Here is a 23,991-nt window from a genome sequence, read left to right as displayed (position 1 = left end):
TATAATATACTGAACTTTAGATTGTCTTGGTCCTCACATTATTATCAGAAGTAAAGAGTGATCACTAAAAGAATAACCCAATCAGTCTCGTGGACACTTTCTCTTATCAAAGACAATGAATGAAGACTTGGAGGTGTGAATCTGTGTCAAGGCAAGGAAAGCAGCGAGACTTGCCAACAACCAACCAGTTCTGTCTGCTGCTAGATGTTGCTACAAGAAAACTGATAAGTTATGTTCAAACCAGAGTTCTAACAGTGAAACCTCGATAACAAATGGTCCTTGATAAAAAGTTTCATTTCCAAAATATACCTTCAATTTTATATTACCCTTAATTAAATTGTATTGACCTTGATAACAAGTCTAATTTAATGTTTCCCATGAGATACTCGTTATCAAGGTACTGTATTACATATAGTGTGATACTATAAACAAAAGTGGATGAAAGAAATAGAATTTAAGTATGACGAAACACAGTTTTGAAAGTGATAGTTGTATGGGTAAATCCTTTCTCTTCAGTTTGATCATATTTATTTTGATTCCTGGTTGTATGCCAATGAATTTATCTTCAATAAAAGCCATTTCAACGTAAATGCCTATGACAGCACTACTCTCGTTAAATTAATTGAATCAGGAGGCATTAAAGGATGTGGAGAAGTTTAAGTTCTTATTTTAGCTATAAAAGAAGTAGAGTGGAGGTAAGAGGATCGATAGATTCTTGATTTCCCTCAACCAATTTTTAATGGTGCGAAATTCCTATAACTACTCCTTTTATCCAAGTTACACCCTTTGTGTTTTCATGATGCAATTGACAAAAAAACCTGTATTATGCTTTTGAATCTACATTTCTATGTAGAGTGTGATTTTCTACATATAAAATAATTTGGGGTTACCAGTAAAATATTTAGTGTTTGACATAAGAGGATTCTGGTAGTATTAGCTTGTGGTTAATTAAAAATGTCTTTCCAAAAAATTTCAAGGATGTCCATTTATGTTCCTATCTATCTCAATCAATATTTCAGAGAAATGACTTGACATAAACCTCAATGGTATTTTAAAAAAATCTTTTTGATAGATAATTTTATTGAATCAACAAGTCAGCAATAGCAATAATCAAACTCTGATACTAAAAACCATCTTCAGGCTAAAGGCTTTAAGCCAATTTTCATTTCATGATGTAGAGTTTTTTTTTTACACTTCCTTTGCAATCAATGATTATGCAGTAAATAATAATCTTTGTTTTATTATTTAATTCGTCTATCTGCAGAATTCAACTTTCTTGAATGTACACAGTTTTAAAGTTCTTCTTACTCGACAGAGTATTCTTAAGAATATCGTAGCGTTGAAATCAATATTTGCAAGGGAACAAGAAGGCTGGTTAAGGCTATTATAAATGGAATACATTAACATGAAGCCTTAGCTGCTAGATGATGTATCGAGAAAACATGATTACAGTATTAAATCATCTAGTTTGAAGTGCTTAACCAAAATTGTGGCCTAGAAACTTTCTGGAATTGGACTTTAGTTGGAGATCATTCTCAATAATTTCAATGACGTAAAATGTTTTTTTATGTCCATAATATCAGCTCAATTCCATCTGTGTTAACATCCAACTACCAAAACTGTTTCAACTTTTTGTTAATTCAAAAACACAATCTCAGTTTTCGTTGTATTTTTAATTTTTGTGTTGCAAAAGTGCTTACTTGATATTTTTTCTTTTTAAATTTATACCTTGAGCCTTGAATCGGTTTTTGACTTTCGGTCTAGGTACCCAATACACAGTAACTTCTTATAAATAATTAGATAATTTTAATAATTTTGATTCTTACTACTCTATGGATAAAGAGTAAAAGAAGACAACAAAACAGAGTACAAGAAGATATTATTAACAAAGACTATTAATTCCTAGAGTATGGTTATTTCAGACAAAAATGCAAAGTCATTGGTGGAAAGGGCCTTTCTTGAACTTGTATATCACCTGATCTAAGAGCCTGTTATTATCTGTTGTAAGGGACAAGACGAGGAACAGGTGAACTAGAAGATGAAATGAAATACTGGAATAACCGGTCCTAGGACTGTAGACATAGCTAGCAACCGTGTGTCGAGTGAGTGACGTGGAAACGAGATTTTTTATCTGTTTTGCAGTGTCAAAATCATTTGAAAGATTGCATTTTTACACTTAAGCGCACCTACTAATCTTAGTCTTCAAAGTAAATGTAAGTACGTTCGGACGTAACCATTGACTAAGGCTGCGCAACAGTAAATGGACTTGTTCTAATATTCTATTGTAAAATTTGAAGTAGGTTAAATTAGTTTTGTGGTATGCCTGGCGTAGTGAATGTTATCCTTTACTTGCGGGTTAATTGTACCACGTATGTATATTAAAATAATTGCCAGAAGAGAAGAAATAGTTTTATAAATAGATCGGTTTTATTTGATTATTATACTCCGTTCTCAAAATTTAGGTGGTTTTAAGAAACAACTTCAGCACTTCATCCCCTCCATATCATCCTTACTTTGAAACAACACCCAATAGCTAATCAGCTGATAATACATTTAGCAAAAAAAGGCGAGAGGACCCAAGAAAACCTTCCCCTTAAACCGCCGAAATGTTCAGAAATGAACCACAGACTGAACGGACTTAAGTTTATGAATCAGATATAACAAGAACTAAGTAAATATTAGCATTGTTCTTCGGCTAATTCGAAAGATTTGTTATCAAGATTGACCTCTTATTGAGGTTTGCAAAAACACGCAATTAAGGGTCAAATAGATTGAAAAGGTATGAAAATTACACTTGTTATCAAGGGTGACTTGTTATCGAGGTTCCTCTGTTCAACAATTTCGTGTGATCGTCAGCCAACCAACCATGGATTGATTGTTCACCCTTCAGTGATAAGACAATTCTACTGATAACAGCCAATCAGGACCTTATGTGATTCATTACTGATAGGGCAGAGTCTGGTGACACACATTCAGCTTGAACTCTTAAACATTATTGCTCTAATTCCTGTTACTGTTGTATAATCTTCTCGTCAAATCTTGGATTTTGAATACACCCATTGAATAAGAGTAACACCAAATTACTAACTTACCTGGTGAATTATATCAACCTTATCATCCCTTTGTACAGTTTTCTTCAAAAAGGCTTGAAACAAGGAAGTAAAAATTAGCACGAAATTCGTTAAAGACATGAGAAATGTTCAAGTGAAGATGAATCATGTAAGGAATATTAGTGAAGACGATCAAGATGAATGGGAGAAAGGTGAGAATGAAATGAGTATGGAACAAGCAAAAAATAGCTCTTTTGTATTCGAAAAAAGAATGATACAGAAATGCGTGTTAGTTACTGAAAATATGTTAATACTACGAAATAAAATACACATGTAACAATGTTGTGTTAGGTTTAGGTCAGTCTATTACAGTACCTACCAATACTCCACTCATGCAGGAAAGTAATTTTACATACGCTAAGGAAAATGGAGGATGAAAATTTAGATTTGAACACACCCTTTGACCTCTTTATTTTAAATTTGAAATGAAACATGATTTCGCAACTCAACTTGTTACTTCTTCACTTGTAGAATAATCTCACAAACCCTTTGTACCAGGAGGAACACTTTAAGTCATTGCAATGGTTAAAATCGTCATAAACTTGGAATATCATCTATGAGTTAAATTGCGGTAGTGAAATTAAAAACTAAGGAAACCTGTTTTGATCATGCCATTCGTCACAGCTTTTAAACATAACTTAAACTCCTTTCACACTTTGACAAACACGTTCATCTAGCCTAGTCTACTCAAGAACATGGCTGTCCCTGTGTGTAGGGAGGGCTTAAAATATAACAACGAAAAACAATTTTCATAAAATTTTCAAAACAGGAAACCTCACAAGGTTCTAAGGTTTCTTTTGCTGCAATGAACTAAAGTGAGTTTTAAAGGTGAAGAAGTACACATACGTTGACACACTCGGCAGCGTAAGGTGGTCTCGGCAGATTTTGTTGACATAAACTCCCACTTGCCGTGTTCAGCATGATGGGAGACCTAGGACATTGGATCCACCGTCCAGGACTACACCCGTGTAATCCTGGAGGATATATCCACCTGACTCGAGCTCAACATCAGCCGTGGAACTGGACAAGTGGATAATTTATGTAAACGAAATCTGGGGAGACCAACTTACGCCGGGCATATCAAAGTATTGCGGAGTTGCGAATGTGGAGCGAGCCTACAAGGCCGCGTTGGTGTGTGGCAACGTCGCACCGGCCGGCTTATCACCATAGCAACAGTAGAGAAACAGCTGTTTCGGTAGGCCGGGATTGCGGTGTTGCCACTTTTGCCTGGCCGCGGAGGAAGGAACTGGAGCTACTGTTTGGTTTCTCACGAAGCCGGCAATGAGTGCAGAATGAATGGGATGGAATCTTTGTTTATGACTAAGGTAGGGAGAAAGAAGTCAATATACTCTGTTAGTTCTTCTGGAGTAAGAGATACGACTCGTGATTTTAGAATGACAAAGAAACTTCATCTCTCAAGAAAAAGCACTGAAAGAATGAAACTGTTGAAAACAAATGCAGAATAAGAATAAATTGCTACACATCATAAAGGTTATGATTTACAATAGCAAATAATTTCTGGTAATAACATGTTGAAAAAGATTGTATTGTAACAAGAAGTAAATTTAGCGTCAATACAAATTATTTCACGTAGCCTACCGGTATTTGACTATAAAAAATATACAATACTTGGAACTATGTTGAGTGACATCAGTGGTTAAATTATGCTTGAAAATAAAAACAAACAATTTTAGATTTATTATAAACATGCTGTACAATAATAATTCACAAAAATCCTTACAGTGTTGATGTGTTGTGTATTTAAAATTCGGAGAGCGTAATTACCTAAGCATGTTTAACGAGAAACGTGTTCAACATTTTAACTTTCTGGACGCAAATTTTGTTCATAGTTCGTAATGGTTAATGAAACATGTAAAACCGGCGTGGAAGGCGCTAGGACAGAAGACGGACACTGAATTTATTACACATAATATCACTATAAACTTTAAGATTGGAGATCCTGGTTCATGATCCTGTGGATTTGGTGAACAAGTAAATCGCAACGATCAGCCCGTACAGACCCAGTACCTGCAAAACAAGAAAGAAATGGAGATTACAAATGTAACGCATACTGAGTTGTAAATTAATAACGAGTTTGCTGAGTGCTTTGCGAAGATGAACATCATCCTTGAGGACCCCATTATTGAAGCTGTAGACCCAATAGGAGTTAAGTACTAAAAAAGTGGTTTTGTTCGTTCCGCAACAGATTTACTTGGGATATTGAATTGGTTGGTAGACCAACTTTAGCCAGTTTTGTTTTCAATCAGGAAGAACGTTCTAAATAATCATCATAGCGAGCGTTACTCTATCAATGTTCTCTTCACCCCTTTAGTTTTTCAATTAGTTTTGTGTAACTTTGAGGGGTACAAATTATTCTTGAGTTTGGAACATGATATAATTGGCATAACAAAATGAAAAAGACATTTTACAGCATCACTTTCTAATACTTCACTGTAATAATCTATAAAATGTACTTTAGTGGTTTCAATCATTCAGTCATTTTCAGTCATTTTACTTTAGTTACCTGACATGATATATTTTTGTATCTTAACATATTTCATTCCATTCACATTTTCTAGCATTGTCGTCCTTTTTATTCTCGTGAACGAGCCAAGAAAGGGATGTAAAAATCCGTTCATATAATATCTGCATTATATCGAAAATTAGGGGTTGATTTTTGTTGAATTTGATCCATTCAAAACCCAGTACCAAAGAAAGATTGTCTGTAAACCGAAGATGCAATACCGTCAATTGATTCCCAAACAAGGTTCAGTCTACGTCTCATTCCTCCAACACATTTCATATTAACACCAACCTCAGCGAAGATGAGAATAAGGATCATCCCGACGAAGAGACGAGGCTGTTGTGCTGTTCCTCTGACTCCAGAATCACCCACGATGCCAATGGCAAAGCCTGCAGCCAAACCGCTGAAACCCACAGCCAACCCGGCTCCGAGGTGGATGAACCCTCTGCAACAAACAGCTGATTAGAACATTGTTGCAAAAGACACTTCAACAATAATCAATTCAACTTATAATCATTTGTTGAGAAGATGCTTCTGGGTGAACTGTCTTTGAACTAAACTGTTTTCATCTGTAGGCTTTCGTGGCCGGTATTATGAGAATCCAATGTGGCTTTCGGCGTCAACCGCACCGTCAATAGTCTCAGCCTTCCATCATGAGGCCTCTTCAAAGTAAGGTGAACATGACTGATAGCAATTTATGATGACCGCCAATAACTACCATGAATTCTCTTAGTTGTAAAAGTTTTATTTTTAAGAATTTTAGCAAATCAATTGAAAATAGAGTGCAAAATGCCTGTGCTTTATTGAGAGGAAAAGGTAATCTTTGGTTGATGTGGGATGAGGATGAGCTTCTGTGTTTGCCTTGAGAAAATTCTTACACAATAGAATATGAGTTATCCAAGCCTCTATCCCTTTACTACCCGTAAGATCTCTAACAATACTCACTGGAAGATGGTGTACGAGTTCGGTTTGAGCTGTCCAGCTATCAGGACAGCCACGACCAGGCCGTAGATGGCGATGATACCAGCCATGACCACGGGGATGATGGACTTCATGATCTGTTCTGGTCTTAGGACAGACATGGCGGCGATTCCTGTGCCTGACTTGGCTGTCCCATAGGCGGCTCCCAGAGCTGCAAAGGAACTTGGTGTTGAAGAACCAACTAAATATTCCCCAACTTATAGGCCTACTACAGAAGGTTTTACTGACTATTGCAAAAAAGGCTTGAATATTTTCGATCATTACTTAAGCATGAACCTCAGAAGGTACGATTGTCATAATTCCCAAAGGTATAAAAAGGTAAAGCCACTTCCAAAAAAATAGTGTTTGCAATGTTCACGATTTTGAATGCTTCTTTATATCTAAGGAAGATTACATTGGAAAGATTATTTAATAAATATAGCTTTTCTTTGTGCCTGTGTATTATGAAAAAAATTTCTTGGTGTTCAAGAATATACCGTAATATTTTATAACAATCTAAACCTACTCGAGATTTTACGAATGACCTTGCCAAGGAAGACTTGAATATTTTTTATTAGCACCTACGGATGCAGCCCAGAAAACCCAAGAGTCTTAATATCTAAAAGTAAAGCCGCTTCCGAAATGTCCGAACAGAAATTTGAGTGACTACATGATGTTGACGATAATTTGCCTGTTTCATCCAACGTTTAGACTTACAGTGGGTGAAATAAATAGTTTTCTTTATGCTCGGGTATTATGAAACATGGATCTATTGAAGCACAATAACACTTCACGCTTTTATGAGATTACGAGTTTCGCAATGTCCAAAACCGAAGTCTGTTGATGGGTTATTTCCGATGTGAATAATGAAAGACCGACGCTGTTGATTTAAATAGTTCCAACTTAATAAGACATTTTAGACATTATGCAGCGATGATCTATAACTTGTTCAACATGAGATGTGCGGCTTTGAAAATTCTGACTGTATTGGAATTATCCGTTTAAAATGTACTTGGACGTAACTTGTAGTGGGTATGTCTCACGAATACTTGACGAGAAACCCGGAATATCCAAAATTAACTGAAATATTAATAAGGTTTTATAAGATCGTTTATTAGATATTGCCGTATGTGGAATACGAAAACTACGCAGTTTAAATGCATTAAATGTTGCATCTCTCCATTCACTTAACACTCATTTATCCCAAACTTACTCTTACCATCATCTCATGAATCTAATAAAGCTTCCACAACCGTTTATACATTATTAGCGGATTTCCCATTTAGGGAAGTAGCTACTACCAGGTCTCATTGTACGACCTGGGCCCGGGACCGATTTACTTTTTCGTCTTGATGTTCCCAGTGGCCAAAAACACCATCTGTTCAAATTTATGTAAACGTGTGTGTATTTCCATCAGCACATTAACTCGAGCAAAACTCATCCGATTTTGATCAAATTAGAAGCAAATGTTATTCTTAGGTTCGAACGAGTTCGCGAACCAGATGATCGTACTAAAGGGAACGGGGTTTTATGGGATTAAAATAGGTTTCCCCATCTTCCAAAAATTTTAATTTCACAATTTCTCTCCAAACTATTTTGTAGAGTTCAACCAACGCGGTTGATTCAATATGATTTTCCTGCTCTAGCTGTGATACACTATCATAAAAATTTCTGAATATTGACTACATAAACATAAACTTACCGCTAAAAATGATAGCCGATGAAGCGCCCATCGCGCCGAAAAAAGGCGCGTAAGCGGGCGTACCAAGTTGATCTCCAGACGACATTTTGATCAGCTGTTTCACTCAGAGTCGATAGAAGAAAACCTTCTCGCCACCTCTGCTCGTCTGATGATTTCGAGTGTTTCGTTTGATTGATTCGAGTATTCTCCGTCGTGAGCTCACACCTTCAGATAACCCTTATCTTTGATACTTCTCCCAGTCATTGTTACCTTCGATAGTGATAATGCGGTTGTTCAAAATGTTTGTGTTGGAAAACCAAAAATCTTTTCAATGGCTTTGGAGTTATTATTTCCTCTAAACTGTTTTCTGAGCTCAAAGCTTTGATTATTACTTTTCTTCTAAACTATTACAGACTGAAATTTCGTTAGGAAGAAATAAGTTACGTTGTATGGGTCTTCTTTATTTGAATTTGAAGGTAAAATAGATGGATGGACTTCTCATTGCTAGAGTATTAAAACTACACTTAAACTACACATGTAGGTGTAGGTAAAACTATTATTGATAATTAAAGACCGTCTAAAGGTTTAGTTCACCTAAGAAGGTAAAAATCATCTGTATTGGTTTATGTAATGTGTTCACAAGTCTAGTCCTACCTATTCTTTTTGTAGACCTATCGGTTTCCTATCACTTGATTGGATGTACTTCCTAGCACTATACCCTGTATGATGGAACCTGTATCCTGGGACTAGCGCAATAGTTTGTCCCGGGCCAGTTCTAGGTAGACGAAGGTTAACGAGACAGGTTCCATTATACAGACTGAAAACAGTAGAAGAATTTTAAAATAGTAAGGTTGGTGAATTTAACACCTACTGGTGAATTCCTGCTGTTCAATCACATCACATATATCTATGGAACCATCACCTGATCATAAATGTATCAAAGTATGCTTATTTTCCAGATTCTTTCGGACTAAAAAACACTGTTCCCGTCAAGAGGTTTTAAGCTCCAAATGACCAGAGTGTATAGTCTGTATGAGGGAACCTGTCTCATGTCCCTCCATCCTGGAACTTATTCGAGCCTTAACCCATTGGCCTATCCCCATAAACGGAGTGTCAGGAGACAGGTTCCATTGTACAGAGTATAGGAAATATTGCAGACAACAAGAGTTCGCTGTTCAAACAATGCAGTCTGGCTTTCCCAGAACCGACCTTCTATGACGTCACCGGGAAATGGCTACACTTTACGTAACCTGCAAGTGTTAGACTGTCGAGACACGTTTATTTAGTGATAAAAATAATTGAACGAAACAAGTAACATAATACAGTAAAGTAAAATACTTAGTATTGTTGGGTTACAATGTTTTATCCCCTATCATTTTCACCAGAAAGTCATGTATGATCGTGTTCGCCTATTAATTAGAAGTCGCCGGAGAGGAATCAATGATTTTGATGGTTCACCCAGCTGTTCTTCTGTCTACAAACAGCTGATCTTAGTCAGTAAAGCTACACAGATGATCTCACTCCATTCTACACTATCCTTGCATTCATTCAGCTGATTACGAACCCAATAAGTGAGCGTTAACAATTTATAATTGAATTGATTGATGGTTGATTAATATGAGTCTTACGCATTTGAGTATATAATTATCGACATGTTCTAGGTTTTTTTAGTCAAATCAGTTATTTTGGTTGATTCACTTCTGGAAGTGTCAGTAAAGGGAAAACGTGTGAACTAGGGGGTTTTATAACATCAACGAATCATGGTCATGAGGATGTATTTTAAGATAAAGATAAAGAATGGAGTCAGATGGTATTTTAGCTTTGTTACTGACTAAGATCAGCTGTTTATTAGCCACGACCATTTAGACAGGATTAACCAGAAGTTAGCAAATATTATTGCTAACAGAAATTAACTTCATGCAGGAAAGTGTGATGTTTTTGCACACATTCTACAAAACTTGCCGAACTCAATACTTTTGCACGGGAACGGTTCAAACCCTATGCATAGCCAAGGACAAGGTCGGGTTGCGTCACGAGTCACGCGACTTGGGATCACGTGGTTCGAATCTGGGACGCGGCCTCCTCGATCTCTCATGTGGGACATCCGGGACATAGAATGCAACTTTGTACTAACATTAGTCATATTCAACATATAAAGGTTCGTGCAACTGACTTTAATTGTTTTCCTAATAAAATACGTCAAGAGATTGATTGAAACCCCGAAGGTTTGAACGATTTTTAAAACCAAAGTCGTTGAATAGGCTTCAATATAAATGTGTTGCTAATCGTAACTAGTAAACCTCGAAAAATCTAAATAGTTTCATCATTGTTTTGAATCTTATTGGAATACCTCGTAGAATTTGTACACCCCCTCCCAACATGCTTCATTTCAATAATTTCCATACAAAACAATGCATCATTAGAAATCTGTAAAGTAGTAACATCATATTGGTTTATAAGACATTGCAGATAGTTTGGCAACACTGAACGATTTAGGACTCGAAGTTAGATGAGACAAACTAATAAGGATGTAACAAAAGGAAAGTTTCCTGAAACAGCTCGTACGTTGTTGTACTCGAAAAGATTCCAAACTCCTTTGAAGTACTAGAACAAGTAAAATTATATTGCATACTATTTGAAATATACTACAACTACAGTACCACTGATTATAAATTATTGGATTTTTTGCTAGCTAGTTTATTTTATTTACAATTGTAACCAGACATCAAATGCGTTCACTGTGATTCAAAGGTTGGGAATATTTAAAGTATTTTGTTACCAACAATTTAGTGACTAAAGTCAAATTTTAACTCAAGCAATTTTTCGTCAAGGTCGCTAGTTTCTAATCAGTTTTGTTATCGTGTTCATTGTGATAAGAGTTGGGTGGACGCCACCGCCCCGCCAGTCACCTGACTAGGGGGGGGGGGTTCTGCCCCCCTCTCTTAGTCAGGTGACCAGACTAGGGGGGGGGGGTCACACCTAGGTGACATGAATCAAGTGTCTCTTATCATTACCTGTGTTATTCCACTCGAAATGTGATAAGAGTAAATTCAATTAAAGTGGATGCTGTAAACAGCAATAATTTAAAATTATTGATCATCATAAGGCATAATGTTTGATAGTACCTACAAGATTTTTTTAACATAAATAATTAGGCCTACAGCTACCATGAGAAACCTTTTACCAAATCAGCTCACTAACTCAAATATGTTCTTTTTGCAATCTCAAATATCTTGCAAAAACGCTAAAGCTGGAACTTATACACAATACATTTCCAATAACCTTAAAACTCGTAGATAACTGTGTGCAACAATGCATCAGCTGATTGGATATTGAATAAAATATGCATGTATGCCAAACTAAGAGCTCGTTAAAAAGTCTTCTGGTACTTGTACAGCTAGCGTCAGCTAAGCTGGCTCATGGTGGTCTGTGGGCCTGGCGCGGCACCATAGGCGGGGGGAGGGTGGAAACTAGCTTAAGACCGTTCTGAGAACATCGGACTGTCAGACGTGAGGTCCCGCGTTCCGACCGGGCAACTCTGCGAACATCTCGGCTGACTCACGGGGTTGACGTCCTAAACAAACTATGACTAATAGAGAGGGTGCTGTTATGACAAATCTTGCACGTTCCTAAGCACTGTGTCTACTCAGTAGTGAGTTTTGCTTGTGCAGTGTCACAGTGGATCGTGAAGTGGACTGTTTTCATAACGAAACGTGTGTGAGTTTTTTTGTCATGGCAGAATTTAAATCGAAAGTAGGGATTGGTGGTAAGGTTTTAAATAGTCAGAGTAGGGAAATCGTGGCAAATGTTTATACATTTATGAAAGAGGAGTGCAAGAGCGGCATTACAATACCACTACAGAAGGCGAGGGAGCGGACCGCAGCAGCAACCGGTGTATCTCAACGCTCTGTTACCCGGATAAACAGCGAACTAAACGCTTTAAAGGTGAGTGAGGATGATAATAAATCTTTTTTAACACCTCACAAAACAAAAAGGAAGAAAAAGCCGATTACTGGCCTAGACCATTTCGATGAATGTGTGGTTCGTAGGACTGTCTATGAATTTTACATAACAGAAAAAAGACTGCCGACGTCAAAACTGTTGCAGAATTCTCTTAAAGAAAAGTTGAACTTTCAGGGAAGTCAATCAAGTGTTCGGAGGATTTTGAAAAAATTAGGATTTTCCTGGAAAAGGACACAGAATAATCGGAGGATTCTAATTGAAAAATCTGAGATTAGGGAAAAGAGAATTACTTATCTCCAGTCACTCAAGCGATTCAGGTCGGAAGGGAGACCCATCGTGTACATGGATGAAAGTTACGTATGTTCAGATCACGTATCTGGGAAAATGTGGTCGGATGGATCAAATAATGTTTTGCATACGCCCGTGTCCAAAGGAGAAAGACTGATAATAGTTCACGCTGGAGGGGAACAGGGGTTCGTCCCAAACGCTTTGGCCATGTGGAAGGCAGGCCAAAAATCCGGCGACTACCACGACAACATGAACAACAAAAATTACATGCAATGGGTCATAAATCAACTGATACCAAACTTAAATCCTAACTCTGTATTGGTTATTGACAATGCGAAGTACCACAACAAGCAAATTGATAAGGCCCCGACTTCCAATAGTAAAAAAGAAGAAATGACAAAGTGGCTTTCCGAGCACAACATTTCCTACGATCCAACAATGCTAAAACCTCAACTTTACAAACTCATTCTTCAACACAAACATCGATATGTCAAATATGTCCTGGATGACATCTTGGAAAGGGAAGGCCACAGTGTACTGCGTCTGCCCCCGTGTCATCCTGATTTGAACCCAATCGAGATGATATGGGCAGATGTAAAAAACTATGTTGCATCACACAACACGACCTTCAAATTGTGCGATGTGAAAAAGCTTTGTGAAGAAAAGTTTTCTTCGATATCGCAACAGGATTGGGAATGTAAGTGTAGGCACGTTAAAAATGTGGAAAATGAATACGCCGCCAAAGAGCCAGCCATCGATGAAATAACGGAAAGTTTAATCATTAATGTAGACGACAGCACCAGCGACGACGAGGGAACGAGCGACTCCGATGAATTCAGCGATATGTCTGGGATTGAGGAGTTATGATGGACCAACTCCTGATGGACCCATGGGGTTTGTGGCAGTTTAGTTCTATTAAGTTATTTCTTGTAAGAACATTTATTTGAATAGTTTTTTAATGTATGATTTAAAAGCGCAACCTAAGCACCCATGCTCCCTAGTTACATTAACAACTGTTCATAAAAAGTGTTTAGAAAGTTTAGTTTATTAATTGTTAATGGATGCAGTGCATACAACCATACAACACATCTAGCATTTTGTATGCCGTCTACTGAAGCGCCTTCAAGAGAGCAGTGAGGGCAGTAGACGCAACCCGCATGACGGCAGACAATATTTTTAACCTAGGCTAGTACAGAATTTCTATCTATCGGTCACGCGCCAGCTTAGCTGACGCTAGCTGTAATTTGGGTTATGCAAAAAACGCTCTGTAGGCCTATAAACGAAATAATTTTAGGTGACAAGGCCCGATTTTTGTCTTTTTCTGATCCCCCTTTTTGACGTTTTTCCTATTGAACCATTCGTCCCTTGAAGTAATTTTCTAAAATGGGATTTCTCTAAACTTTGCAAAACAAAATTTGTTTAAAAATTACAAAAAATAAAAAGCGAGTCAATTCAAAATTCAATCAAAACAACTAATTATTATTTTAATACAGGAGTTGAATTCTCTGTTTTCCAACATAAGCACATAGACCAGATGGTATGTCATTAAAGCTTTCATTTACTGCATAAATAGTCACTTTTGGTCATTCCCAAGTACTTCAAACCATAAATTACTCAGCTAAAAAGTCCTTAAAGATTCCCCCCCCCCTATACCTCTACAGTCGTCATATCTAAGATTCGACCAACAGGTTCCCCTACATCAATGTTTGACGGTTCAATTCACGTCAATTTCCTTCCATAAAACCTCGTCAATTGACAAACCTATATCTTTTGTCGTATAAAAGACTATCGTTTTTGTTGGCGAGTTGGTAATACTGTACGCTATAAATGCGGGTCTTTTAGGCTGAGGGTGCGTTGGGTTGTTGTAGTACCGGGATATAAATGACGTCATATCGATCTGGTAACCCACGAGAGCGCGTGCGCGAACCCCTACCCAGTCAATGGGCTTACTTAGACAATTATTTGGAATTGTGTCTACACGACAAGCCTTTTCGATTGTATTTCTACATTTAAAAAAAATCCGATTAGTTACTTTCAACAAAATGAGTTTCATAAAACTCAAAAATGTTGCTTATATATTGTAAGCAATTTACTTTCTACCATATGGTCACGATAAAAGTATTGGGATTGTAATTTGGATACGCAATGTAAAATCTTGTTTTTAAATCTAGCAATAAAATTGTTGTAGCTAAATTCAAATATTTAACTACGAGTTCATTAAAATTGGTGAAAAATTTATAGAATATAAGCGAATTTTGTTAATTCCTTAATATTATGCTTAGGATGTATTTTTTTTCAAATTGTTCGTAAGAGTACCGTTTGTGTAGCTATTGATCTGGCTATGTAGATATTGATCTTGCTGTTGTGTATTTATTGATCTGGCTATGTAGCTATTGATATGGCTGTGTAGCTATTGATCTGGCTGTGTAGTTATTGATCTAGCTGTGTAGATCTGGCTATGTAGATATTGATCTTGCTGTGTAGTTATTGATCTGGCTATGTAGCTATTGATATGGCTGTGTAGATATTGATCTTGCTGTGTATTTATTGATCTGGCTGTGTAGATATTGATCTTGCTGTGTATTTATTGATCTGGCTGTGTAGATATTGATCTGGCTGTGTCGTTATGAATCTGGCTATGGAGATATTGATCTGGCTGTGTAGCTATTGATCTGGCTGTATAGCTATTGATCTGGCTGTGTCGATATTGTTCTGGCTATGTAGATATTGTTCTGGCTGTGAAGATGTTGATCTGGCTGTGTAGCTATTGATCTTGCTGTGTCAATATTGATCTGGCTGTGTAGATATTGATCTGGCTGTGTCGTTATTAATCTGGCTATGGAGATATTGATCTGGTTGTGTAGTTATTGATCTAGCTGTGTAGATATTGTCTGGCTGTATGGCTATTGTCTGGCTATTTAGGTATTGATCTGGCTGTGTAGCTATTGATCTTGCTGTATAGTTTAGTTATTGATCTGATTTGTCGTTGTTAGTGTGGCTATGATGCCAAGCCATTGATTCAAATATTGATTTGACTGTGCAATTATTTTATGTCCCTGTAGTTATCGACGTACAAATGTAGCCTATCCATATAACCATGTAACCATCTTCTACACTGCCATGTAGCTGTGCAGCTTGTAAGGGTTATCAGCCAAGGATGCGCTCTTCAAGGTCAAGACGACATGTCAAGGCCAATCAGGTTCTCGTAGCAAATTGCACCTCTGTTGCAGTCTACTGACTATTGGATGTGGCGGGATTTCTTTCCCAGCTGAAGATGAAGAACGAATGCTTTTCTTTAGAAGATTGATTTGCAAAACACCTACAACTTTTCAATATTCTTTCAGGATTATTTTTTAGTCTTTTTGTTTGAAAGAGCATGTGTCTAACGGCATACGATTATATGTCAGAATTTGTATTCCGTAGTTAATACTGAATTTAGAATTTTTACTTTGAAATACATGTTTTTGAGCTGAAATGTCCGTGATTGATTTAATATAGTAGGTTAAACCTTTGACTATTAATACAACAACGCAAATCGTTAAAAGTGACTAACCGGTAGGCCTATCTCCTACAATTACTCACTGGGATTAGGCCTACTTATACTAAACTGTTAACTTAAATTATTGGATTTCAAGTTTGATTGTCACAACTAAAACAAAAATGTGAGCCATTTCTACGAAAATACTCAAGAAAATGGAAACTCTACGAGAGTAGGCGAGTTAATTTTGCTGTTAAGAAGTTTATAGACAAGAGATCTTATGATATGTTTATTTTCAACTACTCGGGCTTTAGCTGTTTATAGGGAACCTTTACATGTCAGAAATTAACGTTAACATGTCATTTAATACAGTAAAACTGTTTCAGTTACATTTTATGATTTGGAACGTCTAAGATAAGGAATGAGTCAGAATTTGATCATTGATGTTTGGTGTCGTTTTATCAACAGTCAACAGTTTGTCATTCTTTGTGTTTAATTAAAGTCGGTTCGTCAATCTAAATACAATTGGAACATATCGAAGTAAATGGGAATGAGATATGTTTGTAGTTACCACCAGTAATTAAATAATTATGTGGTCATATGAGATGGATTCATGTCCATATACTTTCAATAACCATTAAAAATATTCTATGATATGTATGGAAGGTATTCTAAAGGGAATTACAGTATTTAGTTTGGTGTAAATGCAGTGTGGCATTGAATGGAAATAAGGGAGGGATGAGGGATGTAAGGTTAAGCTTTTTTTAAGTTTTAATCGAAAAGCATTTAAGAAGTTCAACTATTTTTTTAGTGAACAAATACACATTCACCTAAAATATAACATTGTAGACAGTTTAGAGTTTTTGGACAACCATGTTTTCATGTGAATAAATAGTTCCCTAACCTAAGAGTGTTTGATTTTCTATAACATTCTTTTCATAAGAAATCTAACTTAACAGCCATTGATCCAAATCATGTGTCTGTCACCGTCACCTGACTCGCTACAGCTACAGCTGTTAGGCTGTCTAAATGGCGGGAAGGAAGGGGTAGGGCGCGGCGTCAGCTGACTAAAGTCACATGACCAGATCAGCTGATCGTGAATTCCCTTGACACATATGTTCTGTAACTCCAGAGCTCTTTCCCATGCAGCCCGCCTACGAAACATGAATTATTGAACCATAATTGTGAACTGGTTTGAAATGTACAGGATGTGCCAATTTTAGACATGCAAATAAATTTAATAGAGAGTGTAAGGGTTAAAATACTAACCACTCATCAACTTTTACCTTTAGTTTCAGATAATCAGTTAAAGGAATTATATCTTTTGTTTAGTAAAGTGCATTGACTCATTTTGAAGTCAACATTTTATTTGGAATGTTTTATATAGCTTATAATGTTTATAAACAGAGTTTTCTCAACCTCAACTTGTTGAAGTATTCACTTCCTTTCCAACATGTTTATTAAAGTTTGCTCGGATATATTGTAATTTTTAGAGAAAAAGGTTACAAAAAAGTACAAACTTATTTCCTTGAACATAACTTATCACTGATTGAGATTCATGTGTTCATCTAAAGCTGTTAAGAATATATTGGTCTTACATATCTTTCAAACTTAAAACAATTTAAAATTAACAGTATCAGAAAGCTGACATATACTTTTTACCATTAGCTTGTCAACAACCTTTATTATGAGTAAATGGTGGGACTAACTATGATATCTAAAGGGTAAAATCACAAAAATTGTGACAACTTTTGAACTGTAATTTTTACAGCATTGGGGGATTAACCATCTTGTTTAGAGTTAAAAGGACTATAAAATACTATAATTTAATTAAAATTGGTCAATCTGTTTTTGTGAAAATCCTTCCACTATTTTATGTGGAAATCGCACTTGAAAGTCATAATTTCTAAACAAAAATTAACCCTAGAGATACTATGAATAAGTGCCCACATGCCGAATTTCATCAAAATGGGACTACAGGTGTATAAAATACGTACAAAAATAATTGACAGTATATACCACAAAAAAACTTCCTTTGAAATTATGAAAAACTTTTACACTAAACATATGTTGTACTCATACAACCTCTAGCTCAATTTTATATAAGAAAGATTATTGTTTTAGATAAAACAACAATAAAAACATTTTATACTTCAAGAAAAGTTTAATGGAAAAAGTTTAGGTCAAATTTGCCTTTAGCTGACCAACAATTTACTTTCTGTTCATTCAACCAAGGTTTAGAGGTTTACTTCTTTAAAATAACTTCTTTACTAATTCATTTCATAATAAATAATATTATGAGCAGGATTTCATACTCGAATAAGCTAAATGACCAAATAAACCATTTTATAAAACATTGCGTTTTGGTTTTCTAGATACATTATTATATTTTAAAATAAATTCCCCTTAAAAATATTTTTACTGTAAGTAATTAAGCTCAAGCATAAATCTATGGTTGGTTCCTACATGAAAACAAAATTATTTATCAATGTTATATTGTTGATTTAAAATTCTTCTTACACTTCTCTGAATTAAGCACAATCTAAAGATATAGGAAAAATAATACATCAATTACAAAAACTAAATTACAATTTATTCAGTCTAAAGAAGTAAATATACAAAAGAAATTCAAGACAGAGAGACATATTTTCAATATTTTCATTAATGTTTTTCCAATGCTAAAGTCAGGAGTTGGTTCATATTTGATAGAACAGTTCTTGGGTCCAGGATGAGTCCAGCACCAACCATTGCATTGGAGAACAGCTGGAACAAAACAGCTGATTACATTAACAGCTGACTGTCAGTTGTGCCAACTGTGCAACATTACTGCTTGGTCACACAAGTTGGCTGCCCTATGGTTCTAGATAAGGCAATTAGATTGATAGAATACCTCTTTTAAAATCTTTGTAAAAACCATGTACCGTAGTGTATAAAATAATATCCAGAACAAAATTTGTAAACAAAAGGATTTTTAAAACACCAAGAAATGATAAATCATAGGTTAAACGATGTGTAAATACTATCCATTTGGTATATATTTATCGTAGAAAAGGTAATACAATTACTGACTATTCCGTTTAGAATGATTCGTAGTTAGTAAAGTCATCGACTATTGGATACAGAAGAAGACGTCCCATCTACATGGATCAGCTGTCGCCAGTTTTTTACTAAAAACGAATGTGGTTGTGTGAGCCAGTCACAGATTGCTCTAGTGTCTAAAACCCTATTTTGTACCTTATTTTTAGTTACTGACATAGTTGCTAATAAGTCATTCCATCAGTTTGACTTGGTAAAAACCATCGTGTAATTGGCAGAAATCAGTAATTTATATCAGCGCAATCTGTAGGTGGCTCACATCAACTAAGACAAATTGGATTAAAAAGCTGGCGACAAAATATTGTTTAATCAATTCAACCAACATTTTTACTATTTGGCTTAGCTTTACTATGGATCAGCATACTTTTCTTTTACATTAGTTATTTTCAAATTAATTTGAAAGCCAAACTATTAAAAAAAATAAATGAAATAAGCTCGGTAAAAACTTTTTAAATTGGGAATTTATAAACTACACAATCATGTGTAAATGTGCTCTCAAACTTGAGGCTATATGAGCCAGAGACGGTGTTGGTTACATAAGCCACATCTGAAGCCGTAAAGTGGCGTTATCTTTACGTTAGAGCATCTCTGTATAATACCCACTTGACTTTGTCCGGTAACCGGCAATATTAACATGTATCTCTCGTAATAAGTAATAAATATACTTGTTAATAGCTAAATGATTATATGCTACTATGGTCTCTGAATTACTGTAGAACAGTGGTTTGTTCGGAAGAATAACGAGTAAAATAGGTTGTCATTTTGTGTATACCTTATAATCTATGACTACATGAGTTTATATACTCTGTAGTCAGTCTAGTTACATAATATGTTTACATAATATTTGAAAGGTTAAAGTGTATTGTTTTGGGTTCATTTTAGCGAATTTCCCATATAGGGAATAAGCTATTACCGTAGTACTCACGGTAAGACCTGGACCCGGGACCGATTTTTTTTTTCGTTTTGAGGTCCCTAGAGGTCAAAAACACCATGCGTTCAAATTCATATATATATATATATATATATATATATATATATATATATATTTTTATATCTAATATATAAAATTCTCGTGTCACAGTGTTTGTCTGCAAACTCCTCCGGAACGACTTCACCGATCGTTATGAAATTTGGTGTGTAAATTCTGTAGGTATGCGAATCGGACGTAAACTATTTCCCGTTTCGAAATTCTTAAAAGGGCTCCGCCCCAGTGGCTCTGGAGTTTCCCATGTTAACCTTATGAGAAATGGAATTAATGAATCTTAACAGCTGTTTCAATTAAACAAGTTGGTTCTGTTCTGTGATGTTCAATAGCATTAAAGTTACAAGGATTACCAACAGGGTGCAGCACTATTATTTCTTTTACATTTATGACAACAGCTAATTTGCAACCAAAAGGTGAGTGAGCGTAGCGAACGAACTTCAACCTGGAGGCGAGTTAGCGTAGCGAACGAGCTAACCTGAAGGCAAGTGAGCGCAGCGAACGAGCTCCAACCTAAAGGTGAGTGAGCGTAGCGAACGAGCTCCAACCCAAAGGTGAGTGAGCGTAGCGAACGAACTTCAACCTGGAGGCGAGTTAGCGTAGCGAACGAGCTCCAACCTAAAGGTGAGTGAGCGCAGCGAACGAGCTCCAACCTAAAGGTGAGTGAGCGTAGCGAACGAGCTTCAACCCAAAGGTGAGTGAGCGTAGCGAACGAACTTCAACCAGGACGTGATTGAGCGATGCGAACGAGATCATCTTGAAAATTAAACGTAACGGTACTTTCTTTCCATCGGTCTGTCTTAGGGGAAACCTATAACTTAGGCGATACGAAGTTCGCCGGGTCAGCTAGTATATATATATATATATGTGTCCGTTAGCGCGATAACTCGAGCAAAAATGATCCGATTTTGATGAAATTTGGTACAAACGTGTAAACCTACGTTTATTCGAACGAGTTCGCGAACCAGCATGATCGGACCATGGGAACGGGGGTTTATGGGGGCTGTTATGGGGTAAAAATGGGTTTTTCCCATTTTTGACCCAAAAAACATAAAATTTTGCAATTTCTTTCGAAACTATTTTGTAGAGCTTAAAAAAACAAATAATTTAGTATATTGAAGCGTTATAATGCGCCTAATGGTTACGGAGAAAATTCCAAAAAATTGTAAATTTAAAATTCCCATGTTATTCTTATGGAGAATAAGTAAACTGTTGTAGTTTGCTTGTTTATAAACATATTTTGCCCAAATTTGGAAAATGTTTTTATTTCTTACTAACTATTAACATTTTACATAAAAAACACTTTTACCCTCCCTGTTGCAGCAAACCTAAGTATGTTTTAAACTGATTCTATTTAAATAGGGAATAAATGTGATAATTTTAAGGAGACATTTTAGTGTAAATCCATTCAGGGAAATGGAAATTCGCTTAGTCTGCAGGTTTGCTGCGGCGGGGGTATTTCCTTGTAAAAAAGTTTTGAACCCTACTAAAATATACAGTTTGCACACAGTTCCCTTGTCTATAATATACAGTGTCAGTAAGTAAAACTGAATTTTACTGAATATACAGAAGGGGAAATAACTATAACTATCTTTAGATGCAAACGCTTTCAAAAAGCTTTCATCCGGTTTTAAGGACTTATCAATATCAAAACAAATGGGTCATTATATTTTTTTACGAGATGTTATATAAGACTGAATTTGACTGAAAATACAGAATTATGGGCAATAATTATCCTTGAATGTACAGTTAAGTTAAATTTTCAAAACCATTTTTAAGTACTTCTTGTATCAATACACCTTGTTCTAATCAAAGATTACTTCTAGGTATTATTTGGATCTACATTGTACATGCATAAAGATCTCGCCTCATATTCTATTCCAATAAGTTAACAACACAAAAGATTTAACAGTGTCAGATTTCTAGATCATAACAAACACATTGATGAACACGACCAAGCAACGTCAGAAACAGGTTTAGTACTCCGTACTTGCGTTGGTTTATTTATTTGCATCACCTGTGATAACGTAATTCAGATAACAATTCTGAACAATTAGCATTCTAAAATGTTCTTAATATTGACCTAGTTTTACAGTATGGGGGAAAGAAACTATCACTATTATTATTTATTAAGTACTGTATTCATGTTGTTTTTTTTAAGATATGTGTAATTTTTATAAAATATAGACTGTATTTGGAACTTAGGATGATTTTACCTGCAAAAGCAAAATATTAACAATGTATTAAAAAATAATTAAAATTAGTAACACAATTAAATGACTTTGGAGTTGAACAGTAGTATGTTTAATTTGACAAAAATAATTATGTATGGATTGTTCACTTGTGTTTGCTTAAAAATAAATGCTCATACTTTCTATCAAACTATGGAAAAATTAGAATGTTGAAAATTAATATTTCCTTTTTTGATTAACCTCACATTAAAATAACGTATTTTTCAAGTAAAGTATGGATAATATTTAAATTCAAGGGAAATTACTAGAACGGTTACAAAAAAATTAAGTTATAATGAAACACAGATTTTTTTATTTTTTTATGAAAAAAAGTTGTAGAGGTTATAATAGATAACTACTTAAATTTTTCTAAACATTACAAATATTTTGTCTGTAAACTATAAAAACAAGAAGTGTAGGCCAGCCAACATGGAGACAAGATCATAAATGAACATGTCACAGATATTAACCCTGAAATAAATTATAGTTAAATTAAAATTCTTTTTAAGTTTTGCGAAAAGTTTAAGTGGTTGTTGTTGTTAGTTTCCACGTTCATAACAACAATGTATAATCTCAAGCACAACATTTCAGGTTGCCACGGATATCATTTATGGCAACTTTTAATTCCCCGTGAAACTTGGAATGCTTTTTCAGAACTGAAACAATTAAATGTATTACATCTACAGAATTTTAAACTTAAGTTATATAAACCAAAAATGTGTTTGTCGTGAAAAAACTGAACAATAGTAAGGCTTTCTATACTTTAAAGAATAAAATTTTCTGATTTTTATACAGTTTTATCAAATAGGCCTATTATTTGAATACTTTTGAACTTTTCAATAACATTCTGGGTGAATTGGAAGGTGTTCTAAGCCTTATAAACATAACAATTGTCTAGGTAGGTTATAGTGTTTGTCTTCAAATCTGAAGGTCGCTGGTTCGATTCTACGCAAGATCGTTCCCACAGCCATTTATCATTGGATCAATTGACAATGCTAACAAAAGGTTACATTAGATAGTAACAAGACCGTTTGGACAATTCCCTTACAAAAAATTTTTAAAATTGCCAAAAGCGTAGATATACACGAAATGAAAAAAATCAGCCAATTTCCGCAGGCCGAGCCGAGTACATTGTGCAGCCGACACGGACGTGTTAATTGCTCCGAGTTGGTGAGATAGTGTTAATTTACGACACCTTGCCTCGTCACGACGTCACTCCTCACATGACGGCTGGTTATCTGTGCTATGCTCTATAAACCTACTTCACTGGATATTTAAACAGTTGGACTACAACAGATTCACAGTACTTCGCTGGTTGCAGTACTCTTTTGAATAATTTTTACAGCATTACTGTACGGTAGTGAATTTGTTGTCATACTGCAGCAAAAACAGCTGTGTTACATGGTTGCAGGTCTAAAGTTATTTTACTCCCTAGGGATTAAAAGACTGCTGTTTTAAACTCAAACTCAGTTGTAAACTTTGATTTAAAGCAAGTCAATTGCATGTATCGATTGATTTAATCGGTTGTGGCTTATTGTTTCATTCCTGTTAATAGTCAAAATGATTGAATCACTCACTAAACAGCTACTTGTTAGCATTAAAAAAATTTAAAAAAGTCGGTTTAAGGTCTTAGCTTTACATGAAAATTATTATTTTTTTTACTTTGTTTGCTCAAATT

General features: G+C 35.5%; 3 protein-coding genes across 4 annotated transcripts in view; 1 reads left to right on the top strand and 2 right to left on the bottom strand.

The window, feature by feature from the left end:
* Positions 1-4,785: 4,785 nt before the first annotated feature.
* Positions 4,786-8,478, bottom strand: LOC128986915 (V-type proton ATPase 16 kDa proteolipid subunit c-like). The gene is made up of 4 exons (XM_054407526.1): positions 8,297-8,478; positions 6,580-6,766; positions 5,926-6,079; positions 4,786-5,138 (listed from the first exon to the last, which is right to left on the bottom strand). Exons 1-4 carry the CDS (start codon positions 8,379-8,381, stop codon positions 5,076-5,078), a joined length of 489 nt encoding a protein of 162 aa, XP_054263501.1. The 5' UTR covers positions 8,382-8,478; the 3' UTR covers positions 4,786-5,075.
* A 3,616-nt stretch (positions 8,479-12,094) lies between these two features.
* On the top strand, positions 12,095-13,393 carry LOC128984790 (uncharacterized). Its single transcript, XM_054404158.1, has one exon. The coding sequence runs from the start codon at positions 12,095-12,097 to the stop codon at positions 13,391-13,393; it is 1,299 nt and encodes a 432-aa protein (XP_054260133.1).
* Positions 13,394-18,575: 5,182 nt separating this feature from the next.
* The window catches only part of LOC128986651 (heat shock protein 75 kDa, mitochondrial), a 28,469-nt gene continuing 23,053 nt past the window's right edge, over positions 18,576-23,991 (bottom strand). For both annotated transcript variants that reach the window (XM_054407124.1, XM_054407123.1), the window contains exon 17: positions 18,576-18,767. In XM_054407124.1, coding sequence (XP_054263099.1) covers positions 18,666-18,767 — 102 coding nt within the window. In that variant the 3' untranslated portion in view covers positions 18,576-18,665. The remainder of the gene's footprint in view (positions 18,768-23,991) is intronic.

This window comes from Macrosteles quadrilineatus, unplaced genomic scaffold (genome assembly GCF_028750875.1).
Source record: "Macrosteles quadrilineatus isolate MER2022 unplaced genomic scaffold, UCM_ALF_1.0 Scaffold_2__2_contigs__length_208266976, whole genome shotgun sequence".
NCBI classification, from domain to species: domain Eukaryota; kingdom Metazoa; phylum Arthropoda; class Insecta; order Hemiptera; family Cicadellidae; genus Macrosteles; species Macrosteles quadrilineatus.
The sequence above is the reverse complement of the archived record's forward strand: the minus strand, read 5'-3'. Positions and strand labels throughout refer to the sequence as shown.

Coding starts and splice junctions, on each gene's coding strand:
- LOC128984790 (XM_054404158.1), top strand. CDS start 12,095: ATGAAAGAGGAGTGCAAGAGCGGCATTACAATACCACTACAGAAGGCG.
- LOC128986915 (XM_054407526.1), bottom strand. CDS start 8,381: ATGTCGTCTGGAGATCAACTTGGTACGCCCGCTTACGCGCCTTTTTTC. Junction 6,767..8,296: donor ATCGGCTATCATTTTTAGCG/GTAAGTTTATGT, acceptor GTTCCTTTGCAG/CTCTGGGAGCCGCCTATGGG. Junction 5,139..5,925: donor TTATTCTCATCTTCGCTGAG/GTTGGTGTTAAT, acceptor CTTGTTTTGCAG/GTACTGGGTCTGTACGGGCT.